The following is a 20417-nucleotide window of genomic DNA, read 5'->3' as shown; positions in this document are numbered from 1 at the left end:
AGGTCCGAGCACCACGTCTGGGCGGGCCAGTAGGGTGCTTACCAGGATGACCTTCTCCTCGTCCTCCCTGACCTTGCACAGGGTCTGTGTGAGCAGGCTCACTGGGGAAAACGCATATTTGCGAATGCCAGGGGACCAGCTGTGTGCCAGCGCGTCTATGCCGAGGAAGGCCTCGGTGAGGGCGTACCAGAGCGGGCAGTGGGAGGATTCTTGGGAGGCGAACAGGTGCACCTGTGCCTGACTGAATCGACTCCATATCAGCTGGACCACCTGAAGGTGGAGTCTCCACTCTCCCTTGAGGGTAACCTGTTGTTACGGCGCGTCCGCCGAAGTGTTGAGGTTGCCCGGGATGTGAGTGGCTTGCAGCGACTTGGTGCTGCTAACTCCGTTGGAGGAGACGGCGGGCGAGTTATGACATACAGCGGGAGCGCAGACCGCCTTGGCGGTTGACATATGCTACCGCTGCCGTGCTGTCTGTCTGAACTAGCACATGCTTGCCCTGGATCAACGGCCGGAACCTCCGCAGGGCGAGCAGAATTGCCAGTAACTCGAGGCAGTTGATGTGCCAACGCAGCCGCGGACCCGTCTAGAGGCCGGCGGCTGTGTGCCCGTTGCCAACAGCGCCCCAGCCCATTTTGGAGGTGTCTGTCGTGACCACGACGCGCCTGGAGACCAGTTCTAGCGGAACACCTGCTCGTGGAAACGAGAGGTCGGTTCAAGGGCTGAAAAGACGGTGACAGACCGACATAATGGCCACGCGGTGTGTCCCGTGGCGCCATGCCCGTCTCGGGACTCGAGTCTGGAGCCAGTGCTGAAGCAGCCTCATACGCATCAACCCGAGCGGGGTGGCCACCGCCGAGGACGCCATATGCCCCAGGAGCCTCTGAAAATGTTTCAGTGGAACCGCTGTTTTCTGTTTGAACGCCTTCAAACAGGCCAGCACCGACTGGGCGCGCTCGTTCGTAAGGTGCGCCGTCAAGGAGACTGAGTCCAACTCCAAACCGAGAAAAGAGATGCTCTGAACCGGGAGGAGCTTGCTCTTTTCCCAGCTGACCCGAAGCCCTAGTCGGCTGAGGTGTGAGAGCACCAGGTCCCTGTGTGCGCATAACCCGTCTCGAGAGTGAGCTAGGATTAGCCAGTCATCGAGATAGTTGAGAATGCGAATGCCCACCTCCCTTAACGGGGCAAGGGCAGCCTCTGCGATCTTCATGAAGATGCGAGGAGACAGGGACAGGCCGAAAGGGAGGTCTTGTACCGATATGCCTGACCCTCGAACGCAAACCGCAGGAAGGGTCTGTGTCGAGGAAGGATCGAGACGTGAAAGTATGCATCCTTCGGGTCTACCGCCGCGAACCAATCTTGATGCCGGACGCTCGCTAGAATGCGTCTTTGCATCAGCATCTTGAACGGGAGTCTGTGTAAGGCCCGGTTCAGTACTCGCAGGTCCAAGATTGGCCGCAACCCACCACCTATTTTCGGTACTGTACTGGCGGGTGGGGCCTCGCGGCGGGGCGGAGCTTGAGGTGCCACACCACATCGTGGCCGTGCTGAGTCCGAGGACATCGAAGCACTTACCTGGCTCCTTGTGACCACCCCCGGAACAGCCTGGGACGGGGGAGGAAGAGGCCTGTCCTCATGACCCGTGGAGACTGTCACATCGGGGGCAGATTTGTGCCACAGCTGGGCGCTCAGGGCGGGAGACCGCCGCTGGAGCGCCAACCTGCCAAATGGAGTGGTGGACGGTGGTCGTGATGCCAGCCGTACACACCGAATATGTGACCCAGGGAACAAGGAAACCACTCTTGCTGAGCTCTTGAGTACTGCAGCCACTTGGGCATGCAGCGCAATTAAATGCAAAAGGTAACAAAAAGAAGATCTGCTTACCAGCTCCAGAGCAGCGGGTTTCGTTGTCCCTGGGTCGCCCGTCTCAGGGGTGCTTCGAAGACCTCCGTGGGTTCTTCGGTGCTGGCTGTGAGACGGGTGGCGTCGGCTTCCTGCGGTGAGTAGATGGGGGGCAGGACAAGCCTGCTAGCATCCATCTACTGCTCTACCATCGAGAACTGCTGGGCAAAGTCCTCGATGGTGTCGCCGAATAGGCCCGCCTGGGAAATGGGGGCAGCAAGGAATCGTGTCCTGTCGGCCTCACCCATCTCGACCAGGTTGAGCCAAAGGTGGCGCTCCTGGACCACTAGTGTGGCCATCGTCCGCCCGAGAGACCGCGCCGTGACCTCCGTCGAGCGGAGAGCGAGGTCGGTCGCCGAGCGCAGTTCCTGCATCAATCCCGGGGCGGAACTACCCTCGTGCAGTTCCTTTAGCGCCTTGGCGGACTTGCAGGAGAGCCATGGCGTGCAGGGCGGAGGCGGCTTGTCCAGCAGCGCCGTAGGCTTTGACCGTCAGAGACGACGTAAACCTACAGGCCTTGGACGGGGGCTTTGGGCACCCGCGCCAGGTGGCGGTGCTCTGCGGGCATAGGTGCACCGCGAGCGCCTTTATCCACCGGGGGATTGCCAAATAACCCTTGGCCGCCCCACCGTCGAGGGTAGTGAGAGTGGGGAAGCTGAAAAGATCGGGACCGGGCAGTAAAAGGTGCCTCCCGCGACCTTGTCAGCTCTTCATGCACTTCCGGGAAGAAAGGAACAGGGCGGGGCGTGGCTTTGAGTGGTGCCGCGAGCCCAGGAACCAATCACAGAGCTGCGAGGGTTCAGGGAAGAGCGGTGAAATCCACTCTAACCGACGCTCGCGGCTGTCCGGGAAAGCATATCGTCATCTCTGCGTCAGCCTGTGACTGGGCGATCGACCCCGAAGGGAGGAGCCCAGCTGAGGCTTCCGACTGGACGAGCCCGCTCTCCAATGCTGCACTCGAGAGCTCATCACTTTCGTGGGCTCCGAATAAGAGGTCGAACTCGCCGTGAGACGAGCCGGCGGACTCATCCGGAAGCCCGATCGGGGCAGACGAGCGTGCTGGGGTATGGGAGGTCTGCGGGGGGATACCCGGCGGAGGCGGTCCCATTGGGGTCCCCAAATCGCCCCCAGTGCTAGCCGCGCTGGCCTCAAACCCGTGGGTAAAAGGACCGAGGCGGGAGCCTCTGGGGTGGCTCGCTTCCTTACGAAGGCGAGCCGCGACCGCAACGTTGCCATGGACACATTCTCGCAATGAGAATGTGACCATCCACGAACGCTGTCTCCGCGTGAGCAGTGCCCAGACACGAAAGACAGTGATCGTGACCGTTAGAAGGTGAGAGATAATGAGCACAACCAGGAATAACACACAATCGGAAAAGCATCTTTAAAAAGACGCGTCTTTAAAAAGACGTTCCGTGTGTGCGCTCTTTTAGAGAAATATATACTCTTTTAGAGGGGAGAAATGCTCTTTCAGAAAATATACTCTCTAGTTTTTCTGCCGAAGCGCCCAGGGGCATTCTCTGCAGTGCACCAGTGCAGAGGAGGGAGAAGCCGCTGAAATGCGCCGTCAGATCCAGCAGGTGAATGAACAGTAGTATTCAGCTCAATGAGCATGACCGTTCGGCTCCGAAGAGAAAATCTGAATGAGTGGTTGCATACCAGCTCCTTTTATACCCGTATGTTCGGGGGAGTGGCATGCAAATACCACTCGCCAATTTTCATTGGCCTTTTATCAAAGACCAGAGGTGTCTCGGGCTCCCAAGAGTGACCCCTAGTGTCACTACATCGACACCAACGTCGAGTGAGTGACAGATAGGGAACTAGAGATGCTACTCTTTACAACCAAACTGGTTTCAATGAAAAAACTTAAAGACATTTCTTACCAGAGGCACTTTTGTTGGCCCTGCACCCACAGGAGCTCTTCAAGAAAATCCACGGCATGTTGTTGTGTCAACTTGACTCAGTGTGGCAGAAATTTAACCCTTAAATGACAGTCTAGAGACTTGTGAGCAGTATTCAGTCGGTTTAAATTTATTTAAGTAATGCTTTGCGTATAGCGAAGCCAAACTACAACGTCCGTGCAATTGGACGTGGGGTCGCACGAAGTTAAATGTAGATTATATTATCAAAATATATATAATAATAGTAATGATCATTTATTTTTTGATTAATTATGAGCACGAACCCAAACCGAACATGATGTTATACTTAATAAAATTGACCCAAAGCAGGCCTGAAACCTGTAGTATTGAACAACATTCTACACAACATTTTTAACATATTGATTGTTGAGTAATAATTTTATCTTTGTCTTCTTTGATTCAGCTGTAAAAATTATTTATTTTGTGCTTTTGAGTCTTGAGCTATTGATCAGTTTATGACTGAGCTGAAAACTTGTTCAATGTTTGTCTCATTGTGTTTAGTGGAATGTGTTTATTTAGAAATGTTTAGAATTGGTTTTGTTTTATTCATTTCATATGCTTCAAGTGTGTTTATAGATATTTGTAATATTTTTCATCTTTTTTTTTTTTCTTGAAAGAGAACTTGTATGGGATAGATCATATAAGAACCCTCATGTTCTTCCAAGCTCATCTGACTTTTTTCGTCTGAGATGTAAGGCAGAATGTTAAGGTCAATTTATAGTTCTACGTCGAACCTACGCCGTAGCCTGATGCGCACCGCTACGTGACACATCTACGCAGACCACAACAGCTATGATTTGTCTGCTCCTTCATGATGATTAAAAAGATATCTGAGGTAGCGTCACATTTTCTCCTTGATTGTTTTAAGATCTCTGCATCATCTTACATTATATTTGGGCTTGTTTTAATCTGGAGCATCTGTTGTTTTTATATTCTGTTCATGTTTCATGAAGTTAAAAACGAAATGCAACAAAGGCCACAACTTATAAACTGTCTGCTTTCACTGCTTTTACTCAAAATATTTGGTCTGTGAGTGAAACAGTATGCTTGTTGCATTCTACTTGGGACCTTTCTGATTTGTATGTTTTGACCGTATGCTTGACAGATTTGTGTAGAATAAATAATCATATTTTAAAAGTAATTAAAAAAAGAACGGAAGGCACATATCAGTAATCGCTCATATGACTTTAAAACAACTAGTTATTAATTAATTTGATTTTCTTTTTCAGCATGGAGTGTCAAAAAATGGAAAAATATTTATTCATTAATATTTAAGTGACTCAAGAGCAAGCACACTGTGTTTGTCTGATTTATTTTCTCTCTTCAATATGTATCATAAATAATATGTGCACACACGAACGAAATACAAGCCACCTCGTAGTCCACTGTGTAGAGGGTACGGCGTAGATTCGATGCTGAAGTCTAAATCTTTACTTTCAGTGCTTCTATTTTTCCATTTAAACATCATTATTGAATCACACCTCACATTCTGAGCTCTTTAAACTCTAATCCTCTGTGCTAACTCAAACCTGCTGTCATATTCTACCTGCACGTCTTTTCCTCTGTTCTGCCCTGTTACTGTACTGCTGTGTGTGTGTGTGTGCGTCAGTGAGGGGCAGTCGTATACCGAGGCCCAGTATGAGCCAGGGTTGTAGTCGTGATACGAGTCGTGAGAGCAGCAGAGACACTAGTCCAGCTCGAGGGTTCAGTCCGCTTGGTAAGACACCCAGCATCATACACACTAGATGCCTGTTGGGTTTAACAGCTGCAGTTTAGTTGTTTGTGTTTAAAGGGGTCATATAACACATTTTTATATTATAAATATTTTTCCCTAGGAGCCACTTACAGTATAATGTAAGTGACCCTTACAATAAAGCAGTCCGCCCTCACAATAAAAGAAACGCCCCATTTGCATGTGAAAAGAGTATCACACACAGGCTGCGGGTTTGCTGTCTGGTTCAAACAACTGCAAAGCTGCATGACATTGTGGCACATTCATCTAAAATGTGCCACTCAAACTATTCGGATCAGACTGAACTGATCAGGGATCTTGTGATTCTTCAGAAGGATCTGCAGAGCTGTAGGTGCTACACACACACAGGAATAGCACAAGGTTTGGGGAACATTCCCTCATTTTACTCTTATTGTTAGTTCTTCTGGTGGGAATATTTTATTTATCTTGCTTCCTCGTTATTACCTCACCGTGATTGGATGGGCCAAATATCTGATCACCCAAAAAGGCACAATTGAAATGTAAATATGGACAGTCATGTATAGATGTATTCATCGCCTGTTGTCAAAGATTTGTGCAAGTTTAGAACAAGTCTCTTTTTTTAACTACTGAAAGTTGTGTTTGCATTGTACATCAAACCGTTTTAGTAAAAAAAACAAAAAACAGCGAAAAATATATTTCTTGTGATATGATCCCTTTAATTAGCTTTTATTTAAGCATTTCTCTTTCACCTTTCATTTCTCCTGCAACTCTAAAATCAAACCTGTTCATTTAATAAATTTCATTATTAAATGGAGTTTAACTTTTATTTTTTATACCCTCTGTGCACTATATTTCAAAATATTTCAGTCTTTAAGATGTACACACTTTAGTTGAATTGTGTAATCTTTAAATAGTGTACATGTTACAAATTCAGAATAAATGTGAAGTATTTAATTCAAAATAATCAACTTTAAAAACTTAGTGAACAAAATTCACAAGTTTTAAACTTTAAAGTTTAAAAGTTGTGCATATTTAAATAAATCTAATTGAAACCATTTGTTCAAGTCTTTGCAAGGAATAATTTTTTGGAGTGTTTTATGAGCTAAAAGAAAAGTATTCTTGTATACGTAAAAAATGCACTTTTGTTTAACTAAATGTAAAGTTTTGCTTCTGGAATGTGTGTCACATGCCTCCTGATCGTTCCCAGCATCCCACAGACACTCGCGGTCCACTAGCGCGCTGACGAGTGACAGCCTGCAGACAGGTGACTTGCATGTCATCCGGGTCACGGCACCATATTTCAGTTATCAGAATATTCAACAGGGCTCATATTAAACTGTTTAGAAATACAGATACCAGTCACATCCAGGTCTAGAGCAGGTCTCAGCAGAATGATGTGTGAATTTTGACCACTGTGTGTATAAAGCTCATCCACACGGTGGTGCCAGACACCACAATCACAGTTCCCCACAGAACCCCTGGAGTTCAGCTATTTAAACTCTCTGACAATGTAACAGTACAGCTCATTTTTCCTGGATGTCAACTGGAAAATTATTTCCACAGTGTTTATTTTGTAACTTTTTGATTCATGTCAGAATGTTTGTTTTTATTGTTGTGCTTTTTTATTTTAAAAATCATCATGTTTCATTTGAAAAATAGGTTTTTGGCATTGCTTAACCCTTTTTAACTGATTAGGATATCAGTTTTTATTGTTTTGAATTGTGTTGTTGTGCTTGATAAATGTTAGTTGAGTTTTTATATTTTATTTTATTTATTTAGATGATTTTGTGATTACATTATTTATGGCATGTTGTCAAATGAATTTAAATTGCATTTACACAGGGTAGTTTGGTGTGTGATAATTAATTTGGTGCATGTTACAACTTCACAAGTAAGTATACTAATCTTCTCTGTCTCTCAGATCAGTTTGGTCTGATTCATCACGCTCGTATCTCGGCGTCTGTTAATGCCATGCGGATCTTGAACACTGGCACAGAGGTGGAAGCTGCTGTAGCAGACGCTCTGGTGAGATTCATCACAATTTATTCATACACTTGTACATACAGTGTCTCTGTATGTAACTTTCAGTCCTGAAATACTTCACAAACAAACAAATATTTAGTTCTGAAAAGTGTTAATTGTTGCACATTTTCTGTGTTTACTGTATGCAAAATGTTGAACTAATGGGTTAATCAGATAAAATATCAATGTAATAATAATAATAACAATATTAATAATACATTTTATTTGTATAGCACCTTTCATTGATCAAGTGCAGCTCAAAGTGCTTCACATATCAGAAATTAAAGCTCAAAGTAAGTGCATTAAAATAAAGTATTAAAACATTATATCAAAATATAAGCTAAATAAAAATATATAATAAAACATTAAAACAAAAATAATAATTAAAACATTCATTTAGACAAAAATAAAATAAGTAATTTTTTACATTTTACATGTAAAAAATAAAAAAATAAATACCTACTAGTAAAAATTTTTACCCAAATGTATACATTTTCACATCATTGTGTAAACATGAGAGTACTGCATTTAGTTACCATAATACTGTATAACATGTATTCAATATTTATTATTTTATATATATTTATTATATATTCTTGTTCAGGGTTCCGATGCATCCTGGAAAACCTGGAATTTTGAAGTGCAGTTCCCTATCTGTCACTCACTCGACGTTGTGTCGATGTAGTGACACTAGGCGTCACTCTTGGAAGCCCGAGACACCTCTGGTCTTTGATAAAAGGCCAATGAAAATTGGCGAGTGGTATTTGCATCTAAAAGAGCGGCACACACGGAACATATTTTTAAAGATGCGTCTTGTTAAAGATGCTTTTCAGATTGTGTGTTATTCCTGGTTGCGCTCGTTATCTCTCGCCTTCTGACGGTCATGATCGCTGTCTTTCGTGTCTGGGCACTGCTCACGCGGAGACAGCGTTTGGGGATGGTCATGTTCTCATTGCGAGAATATGTCCATGGCAACGTTGCGGTCGCGGCTCGCCTTCGTAAGAAAGCAAGCCACCCCAGAGGCTCCCGCCTCGGTCCTTTTACCCACAGGTATGAGGCCAGCGCGGCTAGCACTGGGGGCGATTTGGGGACCCCAATGGGACCGCCTCCGCCGGGTATCCCCCCGCGGACCTCCCATTCACCAGCACGCTCGTCTGCCCCAATCAGGCTTCCAGATGAGTCCGCCGGCTCGTCTCACGGCGAGTTTGACCTCTTATTCAGAGCCCGTGAAAGTGATGAGCTCTCGAGCACAGCATCGGAGAGCAGGCTCGTCCAGTCGGGAGCCTCAGCTGGGCTCCTCCCTTCGGGGTCGATTGCCCAGTCACAGGAGCGCCACCTTTGGCTCAACCTGGTCGAGATGGGTGAGGCCGACAAGACATGATTCCTTGCTGCCCCCATTTCCCAGGTGGGCCTATTCGGCAACACCATCGAGGACTTTGCCCAGCAGTTTTCAATGGTAGAGCAGTAGATGGATGCTAGCTGGCATATCCTGCCCCGGTGCGGCTCAAGATCCTGCACCCCGTCTACTCATCGCCAAGGGTGTCCCCCTGCGGTGACTGCACCGGCTCCACTGCAGCCCACCCCTTCGCCCCGGCCCTGGCGTGGAGCCCACCGCAGGAAGCAGACGCCACCCATCTCGCGGCCGCCCAGAACCCGTGAAAGGCTTCAAAGCACCCTTGAGATGGGCGACCCAGGGACAACGAAACCCACTGCTCTGGAGCTGGTGAGCAGATCTCCATCTTTTTGTTACCTTTTGCATTTAATTGCGCTGCATGCCCAAGTGGCTGCAGTACTCAAGAGCTCAGCAAGAGCGGTTTCCTTGTTCCCTGGGTCACTTATCCGGTGTGCACGGCCATCATCACGACCACTGTCCACCACTCTATTTGGCAGATTTGGCGCTCCAGCGGCGGTCTCCTGCCCCTGAACGCCCAGCTGTGGCACAAATTAAGACTCAAGATGGCGCCGAGTATGGCTGCTGCGTTGCGAGCTCCGACACAACATAGCAATGTTTTGTTTGTTTTGTTTACAATTCTTATGTTTTTTGTCTTGGATGTTGTCTGCCTTATTGTCTACGACAGACAAACACTTTTGGACATTGGTTCAGCGATCTCACACCGAAAACCGGACTTCACATTCCTCAATGCCGACCCGCTGTTTACAAACACGCAAGTGGAGCCCTTTGTCTGGGCAGCACAGCCGCGGAAACGCAGGATGAAAAGGGGAAACAGAGCCGGCGTTCTCATCAGAGTAAGACGCAGCGCAAATCGACCCCCGCTACCCACTATTCTGCTGGCAAATGTTCAGTCTCTGGATAACAAGCTCTGCGAGCTGAAAGCGCGGATCTCTTTCCAACGAGAGACGAGGGACTGCTGCATTATCTGCCTAACAGAAACTTGGATGTCTGCGGAGATTCCAGACTCAGCCATTGAACCCGCGGGGTTCTCCATGCACCGAGCAGACAGAGCGAAAGACCTCTCAGGTAAAACTAGAGGAGGTGGTGTATGTTTTATGATCAACAAATCCTGGTGTGATCAGAGGAACGTACATTCCATCAAGTCTTTCTGTTCTCCTGATCTGGAATTTCTTATGCTTCTGTGTCGACCATTCTGGCTACCGAGGGAATTCACAGCGGTCATTATCACAGCTGTGTACATTCCCCCACAAGCCGACACAGACCGGGCACTCAAGGAACTGTATGGGATTATAAGTGAGCAGGACACCGCGCACCCTGAGGCCACGTTCATTTTGACCGGGGACTTTAATAAAGCCAGTTTAAAATCAGTCACACAAAATATCACCAGCACATTAGTTTCAACACACGAGGGGACCGGGTTTTGGATCATTGCTACTCTCCATTCCGGGATGGCTACAAATCCCTCCCCCGCCCACCATTTGGCAAATCGGACCACTCTTCCATTCTGCTTCTGCCCGCTTACAGGCAGAAATTGAAACAGGAAGCACCCACCCTCAGAACAATTCAGTGCTGGTTGGACCAATCAGACTCTACGCTACAGGACTGTTTTGATCACACGGACTGGGAGATGTTCCGGTTCGCCTCTGATGACGACATCGAGCTTTACGCTCTTATTCAGAGCCCGCGAAAGTGATGAGCTCTCGAGCACAGCATCGGAGAGCAGGCTCGTCCAGTCGGGAGCCTCAGCTGGGCTCCTCCCTTCGGGGTCGATTGCCCAGTCACAGGAGCACCACCTTTGGCTCAACCTGGTCGAGATGGGTGAGGCCGACAAGACATGATTCCTTGCTGCCCCCATTTCCCAGGTGGGCCTATTCGGCAACACCGTCGAGGACTTTGCCCAGCAGTTTTCAATGGTAGAGCAGTAGATGGATGCTAGCCGGCATATCCTGCCCCGGTGTGGCTCAAGATCTTGCACCCCGTCTACTCATCGCCAAGGGTGTCCCCCTGCGGTGACTGCACCGGCTCCACTGCAGCCCACCCCTTCGCCCCGGCCCTGGCGTGGAGCCCACCGCAGGAAGCAGACGCCACCCATCTCGCGGCCGCCCAGAACCCGTGAAAGGCTTCAAAGCACCCTTGAGATGGGCGACCCAGGGACAACGAAACCCGCTGCTCTGGAGCTGGTGAGCAGATCTCCATCTTTTTGTTACCTTTTGCATTTAATTGCGCTGCATGCCCAAGTGGCTGCAGTACTCAAGAGCTCAGCAAGAGTGGTTTCCTTGTTCCCTGGGTCACTTATCCGGTGTGCACGGCCATCATCACGACCACTGTCCACCACTCTATTTGGCAGATTTGGCGCTCCAGCGGCGGTCTCCTGGCGGTCTCAAGGAACTGTATGGGATTGTAAGTGAGCAGGACACCGCGCACCCTGAGGCCAGGTTCATTTTGACTGGGGACTTTAATAAAGCCAGTTTAAAATCAGTCACACCAAAATATCACCAGCACATTAGTTTCAACACACGAGGGGACCGGGTTTTGGATCATTGCTACTCTCCGTTCCGGGATGGCTACAAATCCCTCCCCTGCCCACCATTTGGCAAATCGGACCACTCTTCCATTCTGCTTCTGCCCGCTTACAGGCAGAAATTGAAACAGGAAGCACCCACCCTCAGAACGATCCAGTGCTGGTCGGACCAATCAGACTCTACGCTACAGGACTGTTTTGATCACACGGACTGGGAGATGTTCCGGTTCGCCTCTGATGACGACATCGAGCTTTACGCTGATAGCGTAATGTGTTTCATCAGAACGTGCGTAGAGGAAGTGATTCCGACCAGAACTGTGCGAATCTATCCGAATCAGAAGCCGTGGATCAATAGCGATGTTCGCGCGGCACTTAATGTGCGGACCTCTGCTTTTAATTCCGGGAACGCGGAGGAGCATAAACAAGCCAGAACAGCAAAACGCCAGTACAGGAGCAAGATTGAAGGACAGTTTAACACCACCAACTCTAGAAGCATGTGGCAGGGAATTAACATCATCACGGACTTTAAAGGGAATAAAAACTCCGCCATGAACACCGCTGCCTCTCTACCGGATGAGCTAAATACTTTTTATGCTCGTTACGAGGGAAATAACACCGCCCTCGCGGAGAGAGCTCTCGCGGCTGAAGCTACAGAGGTTAGTTCACTCTCCGTCTCTGTAGCGGATGTAACCCGATCCTTCCGATGGGTGAATATCCGCAAAGCCGCGGGCCCAGACGGCATTCCGGGCCGCGTCATCAGAGCATGCGTGAACCAGCTGGCTGGTGTTTTTACGGACATTTTCAACCTTTCTCTCTCTTTGTCTGTGGTCCCCACATGCTTTAAAACATCCACCATTGTGCCTGTTCCAAAACAATCAAAAATAACTTGTTTAAATGACTGGCGTCCTGTTGCTCTGACCCCATCATCAGCAAATGTTTTGAGAGACTAATCAGAGATTACATCTGCTCTGTCTTGCCACTCAATCTTGACCCGCTGCAGTTTGCTTACCGCAACAACCGCTCCACTGATGATGCCATTGCATCTACAATGCATACTGCTCTCTCCCACCTGGAAAAAAAGAACACTTATGTGAGAATGTTGTTTGTAGACTACAGCTCAGCATTCAACACCATAGTGCCCTCCAAGCTAGATGAGAAACTCTGGGCTCTGGGCTTAAACAGCTCGCTGTGCAGCTGGATCCTGGACTTCCTGTCAAGCAGACGCCAGGTGGTTAGAATAGGCAGCAACATCTCCTCATCACTGACCATCAACACTGGAGCCCCACAGGGCTGTGTTCTCAGCCCACTACTGTATTCCTTGTACACACATGACTGTGTGGCAACACATAGCTCCAATGCCATCATTAAGTTTGCTGATGACACGACAGTGGTAGGTCTGATCACTGACAATGATGAAACAGCCTACAGAGAGGAGGTGCACACTCTGACACACTGGTGTCAGGAGCACAACCTCTCCCTCAATGTCAGTAAGACAAAGGAGCTTGTGGTGGACTTCAGAAGAAAAGACAGAGAACACAGTCCCATCACCATCAATGGAGCACCAGTGGAGAGAGTCAGCAGCTTCAAGTTCCTGGGTGTCCACATCACTGAGGAACTCACATGGTCCATCCACACCACGTTGTGAAGAAGGCTCATCGGCGCCTCTTCTTCCTGAGACGGCTGAGGAAGTTTGGAATGAACCGCCACATCCTCACACGGTTCTACACCAGCACTGTGGAGAGCATCCTGACTGGCTGTATCTCCGCCTGGTACGGCAATAGCACCGCCCACAACCGCAAAGCACTGCAAAGGGTGGTGCGAACTGCCAAACACATCATCGGAGGTGAGCTTCCCTCCCTCCAGGAAATATATACAAGGCGGTGTGTGAAAAAAGCTCGGAGGATCATCAGAGACTCCAGCCACCCGAGCCATGGGCTGTTCTCACTGCTACCATCAGGTAGGCGGTATCGCAGCATCAGGACCCGCACCAGCCGACTCCATGATAGCTTCTTCCCCCAAGCAATCAGACTTCTGAACTCTTGATCTCTCATGATCAATATACATCAGCACTGCACTTTATTACTCTTACTCTTATATCTCACACCGGACTGTCATAAATTATATTATTATTATATTATGTCTCTCTTAACAACTGACTATCAACCGACAGCCTGAATGTCAATACAGTACAATACTGTACATTCTATATATATATATATATATATATATATATATATATATATATATATATATACGTTTTTTTTTATATTTTTATTTTTAATTTTTATTGAATAATGTGTATCTATATAGTAAAAAACAAAAAACAAAACAAAAACAGCGTATTGTATACTGTACAGTGTATGTTATTATTTGTATATTGTTGAGTGTAATTATGTGTATAAAAGATGTTTAAATTGTGTTGTGTTAATTTGATGTTATTGTAAATTGGTATATGTCTCATCACTGTCACGACTGCTATGTTGATCGGAACTGCACCCAAGAATTTCACACACCATTGCACTTGTGTATATGGCTGTGTGACAATAAATTGATTTGATTTTTATTTTTTATTTGAAATCCACCCCCGATGTGACAGTCTCCACGGGTCATGAGGACAGGCCTCTTCCTCCCCCATCCCAGGCTGTTCCGGGGGTGGTCACAAGGAACCAGGTAAGTGCTTCGATGTCCTTAGACTCAGCATGGCCAATACGTAGTGTGGCACCTCGAGTTCCGCCCCGCCGCGAGGCCCCACCTGCCGGTACATCCGATGATGTTGTCCCTTTGGTCCCCCTTGCACGGAACTTGGACGCATGGCTTGCGCTTTCCAATCTGTCACGAGGGCTGGTCCGGACCGGCGCAAATCACTTCGCCGGGAATCCGCCCAGGTTCAGCAGTGTCCACTTCACCTTGGTGAAAGACGAAAATGCTGCTACCTTGCGCGGAGATTGCTATCCTCCTATAGAAGGGCGCGATAGAACCTGTCCCTCCAGCCGAGATGAAGAAGGGGTTTTTCAGCCCCTACTTCATCGTACCGAAAAAAGGCGGTGGGTTGAGGCCAATCTTGGACCTGTGAGTTCTGAACTAGGCTTTACACAGACTCCCGTTCAAGATGCTGATGCAAAAATGCATTCTGGCGAGCGTCCGGCATCAAGATTTGGTCGTGGTGGTAGACCTGAAGGATGCGTACTTCCATGTCTTGATCCTTCCTCGACACAGACCCTTCCTACGGTTTGCGTCCGAGAGTCAGGCGTATCAGTACAAAGTCCTCCCTTTCGGCCTGTCCCTGTCTCCTCGCGTCTTTACGGAGGTCGCAGAGGCTGCCCTTACCCCATTAAGGGAGGTGGGCATTCGCGTTCTCAACTATCTCGACGACTGGCTAATCCTAGCTCATTCTCGAGACATGTTGTGTGCACACAGGAACCTGGTGCTCTCACACCTCAGCCGACTAGGGCTTCGGGTCAACTAGGAAAAGAGCAAGCTCCTCCCGGTTCAGAGCATCTCTTTTCTCGGTTTGGAGTTGGACTCAGTCTCCTTGACGGCGCACCTTACGAACGAGCGTGACCAGTCTGTGCTGGCCTGTTTGAAGGCGTTCAAACAGAAAACAGCGGTTCTACTGAAACTTTTTCAGAGGCTCCTGGGGCATATGGCATCTTCGGTGGTGGCCACCCTGCTCGGGTTGATGCATATGAGGCCGCTTCAGCACTAGCTGGAGACTCGAGTCCCGAGATGGGCATGGCACCACGGGACACGTCGTGTGGTCATCACGCCGGTCTGTCACCGTCTTTTCAGCCCTTGGGCCAACCTCTCATTTCTACAGGCAGGTGTTCCTCTAGAACCAACACCAACGTCTCGTTCCCTCCTTCAGGGAATGGAGATTACACCAGTAACCATGACGTTTTCCAGTCATGGAAAATTAGAAAAATACCTTAATTTCCTGGAAATTTATTATTTTTCCTTGAAAATATTTAAGTATAATAAAACTTTTTGACTGTGTGGCTAACATGGTTTTTCTTACATGTACAAATCATGGTAATGAATGGGACTCGGGATAGGTGTCAAATACACAAATAAGTATCGTTTTGTCCCTTCCAGCAGCTGCACATTGTCAGCATCAATGGCTGACTGTCATGAACGAAGCCTGTCACCTACAGTACATTCTCTGCTCATCTGCTGTCATCTCTGCTTTGCTTCGACTAAAGAATTTTAAGTATTGATGTAGTGAAAATATGATTTTTTTCGTTCTACCATAGCTGCTGTGTTTTGAGTTATAGTAGGGCAGTGGTAGCTCAGTAGGGCAGTGGTAGCTCAGGGGTTAAGGCTCTGGGTTACTGATCAGAAGGTCGGGGGTTCAAGCCCCAGCACCACCAAGATGCCACTGTTGGGCCCTTGAGCAAGGCCCTTAATCCTATCTGCTCCAGGGGCGCCGTATCATGGCTGACCCTGCACTCTGACCCCAGCCTAGCTGGGATATGTGAAAAAGAAGAATTTCACCGTATATGTGCAAATGTATAATGTGTGATAAATAAAGAAAATTATTAATTATTATTAATTATAAACCTTGGACAATGGTTGACAGTCAGACTAATAATAAATTAATGATTCGAGTCGGCTTATATCACGGTTACCACATGTAGGGCCCTATGATTTACGCAATGTGGAAAACTCAGCCGGAATCGCTGAATCCAGTCATAAAAATGGCTTTAGCTATAAAACTCGGAATGTCTCGGAATTTGACATATTTGGGACTAAAAAGAATGTTTGAATGCACAAATAATCAAATTAAAACTGTGATGTATGTCTTAGTGTGATTATTAATCTGCAAAAGGCTACAATTTAATTAAATAAATATATAATCTGTATGTGCTGCACACTTCAAAATGAATTTATGTAATGAATTCAGAAAACAAAATAACCATTCAATAACCACAATATACACCATGACCTCTCGTGTGTTTTTGCTTAAATATTACACCCGTTGGGCAAATAAAATGTCCTGGAAATGTTCTGGAAAATGCCTTGAAAAGAGTGGGAACCCTCTTGTTTATCCTGTTGTAATTATATGAAAATGCAATGTGTGTAATCTGGTTCAACATTGTTCAAATGTCCAGAATACTGGACAACACATTTTCACTTCTATTTTTGTTGTAATAGTAAAATAAATGTCTGCCATTTCTTGTTTCTTATTTTAGAGTATCATTCTATAAAGAAAATATACACTATGTTTATTTCAGTGTGTATTTCAGATAAATGTGATTTGTTGGTGGAAAAAAATATACTTTTGGCACATTCTACAAGGTGCGGAGTATCATGTTATTATTTCTAATTTAACCCCTAAAACAATCCTGCAGTAAATAACTCAAAATGAACTATGAGTTGTGTTGAATCATGCAGAAGTGTGCCTGACAACATTTTTGCCATAGAGTAAAACATCTAAAATAGATTTGTTCAGTATTCTGTAATGTTGAGGTTATTGCACTAGAGTCTGACTAATATTTCACATTATATTCACATTATTTGTGCTTGTCTTTTCCTCTCTCGATGTGTTTGTGTGACCTCATCAGCTGTTAGGAGACTCCAGGAATAAGGTAGTTATTATTTATTCACATTAAACTGTCACTTTTCATCATAATTATTTCACTTGATCTGTGGTTTCATTTATTTATTTCTGATGTCTGTGAGATTCCAGACAAACTCTGTAGATGGGTGAATCTGCATGCATGGTTTTATAATCTCAATAATAATATATTTAAAAAAACATCATTTGGATGATGTCATGATTGATTATATAATTTATTCATCCTTCTCTGTTGTAGCCGAGACCGATGCGCCGCCGTTATGAGTCTCCTGGCATGTACTCTGATGATGATGCCAACAGTGACGCGTCCAGCGCATGTTCAGAACGCTCTTACGGAGGGATCCCGCATTACCTGCGTCAGACGGAGGACGTGGCTGAAGTTCTGAATCACTGTGCCAGCTCCAACTGGTCTGAGAGGAAGGAAGGGCTGCTGGGACTCCAGAACCTTCTGAAGAGCCAAAGAGTCCTCAGGTAACAAGATACTGAGTTCTGCAAGTATGGCCATAAACTACAAACTACATTTAATAGAAACTTAAGCTGAAAAACAAAATATGGGAAGCACTGAATAATAATATTATAACATAGCTGCAAGCAGCGATGACGAGCCCATGCACAACTTGCCCATTTCCACCCGGTGGCTTTTGGAAAACAATGCAAGGTGGACACATGCATTTGGCATTTGACATTATCCTAAATGATTTTGAAGCAGTTTGAGTATAAGAGGACTATTTTAAAGTCTGTTGTAAGAGCAACATGTCCTGCTGCCAGATGGTGGCGCTATGACCGTGACCCAAAATAGTCAAATCCATGTGATTAGCCCCCAAGACAAAACGTACATCTCAATTCTGATCTAAATCACACATTGCACACAGAAGATAGGAGACACTTCCTGTTTCCCATTTTTTGACATTAATTTAATGCCTCACCATGCCAACACCATTCGATATATACAATTCTGTTAACAGTTTAGCATCTTCAATGCCTTGGCATAATGTTGTATAAATGTGGTGACAGTCTCATGACTCACCCAGGAGGAGTATTTAAAAGTTCAGAGACTGCAATATTCAAAAAAGCCAAAATGGCTGACTTTCTGTTGGGCGGACCTAATGACTATAATTATGAAAGTTGTCTGGCTTGATGAGAACTATATATGTACCAATTTTGGTGACTGTAGGTGAAAATGGGGGTGCTACAAAGGCCGTCTTACACACCCATTTTAAAGGGGGCACTGCAGAGCCCCCCTACACGACCATGCGTGAAGTTTTGCCCAGCCCACATGACTGCTAATCTTTTGAAATGTTTGTCCTAGAAGTAAAATTATTTTTGTGTCTGAACACACTGCTCATGAAGACTGAAAAGCAAACCTTACATTAAAACTCTGCCCATGACATGTGTTGTGTCATTAATCAATATCATTCCTTCAAACTTTGTACAATTTGCCTAAACAAAAGATGACTTTAAAATAATCTCCAGACCGAGCCGTACACAGAAATTATAGTACAGAATTTGTATTCTTGCCTTTGTTTAAAATTACGGCATTGCAAAGTTAACATGAATCAGGATGTCATGCTATTTCTATCAGAAGACCGATTGGATACACGGAATCTATTATTGAAGGAATACAGCAAGACAATTGATAATTGTAAGTCTTTGGCATAAACCCCATCTGACCGTCCGCTGAGATTCTAACTCGAACTGTCAAATCCTGCTGGATGGAAGGTGGCAGGGATGAGGAGCCTACCTCAAAAGAAAAGCTTTCATTTGATTCCCCCAAAAAGAAAAAGAGAAAATGACTAAACAGAACAGGTCTTCATGGTCAAGGAGTCCGATCTGAAAAAGATAAGCAAAATATTAATTTGGACCTTTAAATGAATCAATGAGTGCAGGTTTGTAAATGTCTTGCTGAATGCATGTGAACCCTAGTGATTAGAGCGAACATTGTTAGTGCAATATCCTTGCAAAAGGATAAACAATGTTTGAGATATAAACCCTAGTGATTAGGGCAAACATTTGTTGTGCAATTTCCTTGTAAAAGGATAAACAATGTTTGAGATAGGAACCCTAGTGATTAGGGCGAACATTGTTTGTGCAATATCCTTGCAAAAGTATAAACAATGTTTGAGAGATAAACCCTAGTGATTAGGGTGAATATTGTTTGTGCAATATCCTTGCAAAAAGATAAACAATGTTTGTGATTTGAACTCTTGCGATTAGAGTGAACATTGTTTGTGCAATATCCTTGCAAAAGTGTAAACTATGTTTGAGATATGAACCTTAGTGATTAGAGTGAACATTGTTTGTGCAATATCCTTGCCAAAGGATAAATAATGTTTGGGATTTGAACCCTAGCGATTAGGGTGAACATTGATTGTGCAATATCCTTGCCAAAGGATAAACCATGTTTGAGATTTGAGCCCTAGCGATTAGCGCAGGCTTGGTTTGTGCAATACCTTTGCAATGGTAAAACGTGAAACAAATGCATGATCATGATCCCAGGCCACCACCAGATATTTTAGGATGATGAAGTTTACTTACTGCTGATGAGAGGTGCACATGCTGATGGTTTGAGTGTTGGGTGGATTAATTTCTTGTTGCAGGAGAAAACCAGCGCCCAGCTTTTATCGTGAATTTTGATAGACCTTGAGGTGCTCTTGCTGTGCAGCTGTGATTATTATTATTATTATTATTTCAATAAAGTCATACGAATACCTTACTTACCTGCTACTAAATGTTACTGCCCCTACTATGAGCAAGTAGTGAACACGTATGTTGATGACTAACATAGAAAGCATAATGGGGAGCTTATGGTTTGACCAGCAGATGCAGAAAATGAAATGTATGCAGAAAATTGTGTAATGAAACTTGGAATTACAAACATTTGTGATAAAGCCCCATTGTGTAGTAAGCCCCATAGTTTAGAAGCTTCATGGTGTATTACTGATAAAATAATTAATAGTTAATTAACCCATCTTTGCGCTGTAATGATGCGAGATCGCTCTCATAAATGAAACATGTAACATGCTGGATATGGAATTAATTCCTGGATTGCTTGGTAATTTCTTGTATTAGAGCGCAGACAGAATTGAATTGATAATGAAATACAGATATGTAGAGCAAAGCTTTACGCTGAGAGCCAGGACATGTAGCAGCAGTGATGCTTCCCCTTTAAGGAGAATGCGGAAGTAACCATATTAATTCAAAAGACGCTTAATGATTATTGTGCTATAGGAGAGACCAACGAAACGTGAGAGTATGATCTTACCTAATGAATATAATCAAACCATGTACGCTAAGTACTATGCCTGATGATGTGCATGAATATTGTATCTTGATTCCCCGATGAGGGG

The 20417-nt window shown here is 45.7% G+C and overlaps 1 protein-coding gene across 1 annotated transcript in view; it reads left to right on the top strand.

The window, feature by feature from the left end:
- Positions 1–20417, top strand: part of LOC127426524 (CLIP-associating protein 1-like) — a 110599-nt gene that overhangs the window by 65869 nt on the left and 24313 nt on the right. Inside the window, exons 24-29 of the mRNA XM_051673390.1 lie at positions 4444–4515; positions 5434–5541; positions 6746–6802; positions 7460–7563; positions 17057–17080; positions 17309–17541. Of these exons, the coding sequence (XP_051529350.1) occupies positions 4444–4515; positions 5434–5541; positions 6746–6802; positions 7460–7563; positions 17057–17080; positions 17309–17541 (598 nt within the window). The remainder of the gene's footprint in view (positions 1–4443; positions 4516–5433; positions 5542–6745; positions 6803–7459; positions 7564–17056; positions 17081–17308; positions 17542–20417) is intronic.

The sequence above is a fragment of the Myxocyprinus asiaticus genome, chromosome 35, assembly GCF_019703515.2.
Source record: "Myxocyprinus asiaticus isolate MX2 ecotype Aquarium Trade chromosome 35, UBuf_Myxa_2, whole genome shotgun sequence".
NCBI classification, from domain to species: Eukaryota; Metazoa; Chordata; class Actinopteri; order Cypriniformes; family Catostomidae; genus Myxocyprinus; species Myxocyprinus asiaticus.
This window is presented reverse-complemented; position numbering and strand designations above follow the sequence as displayed.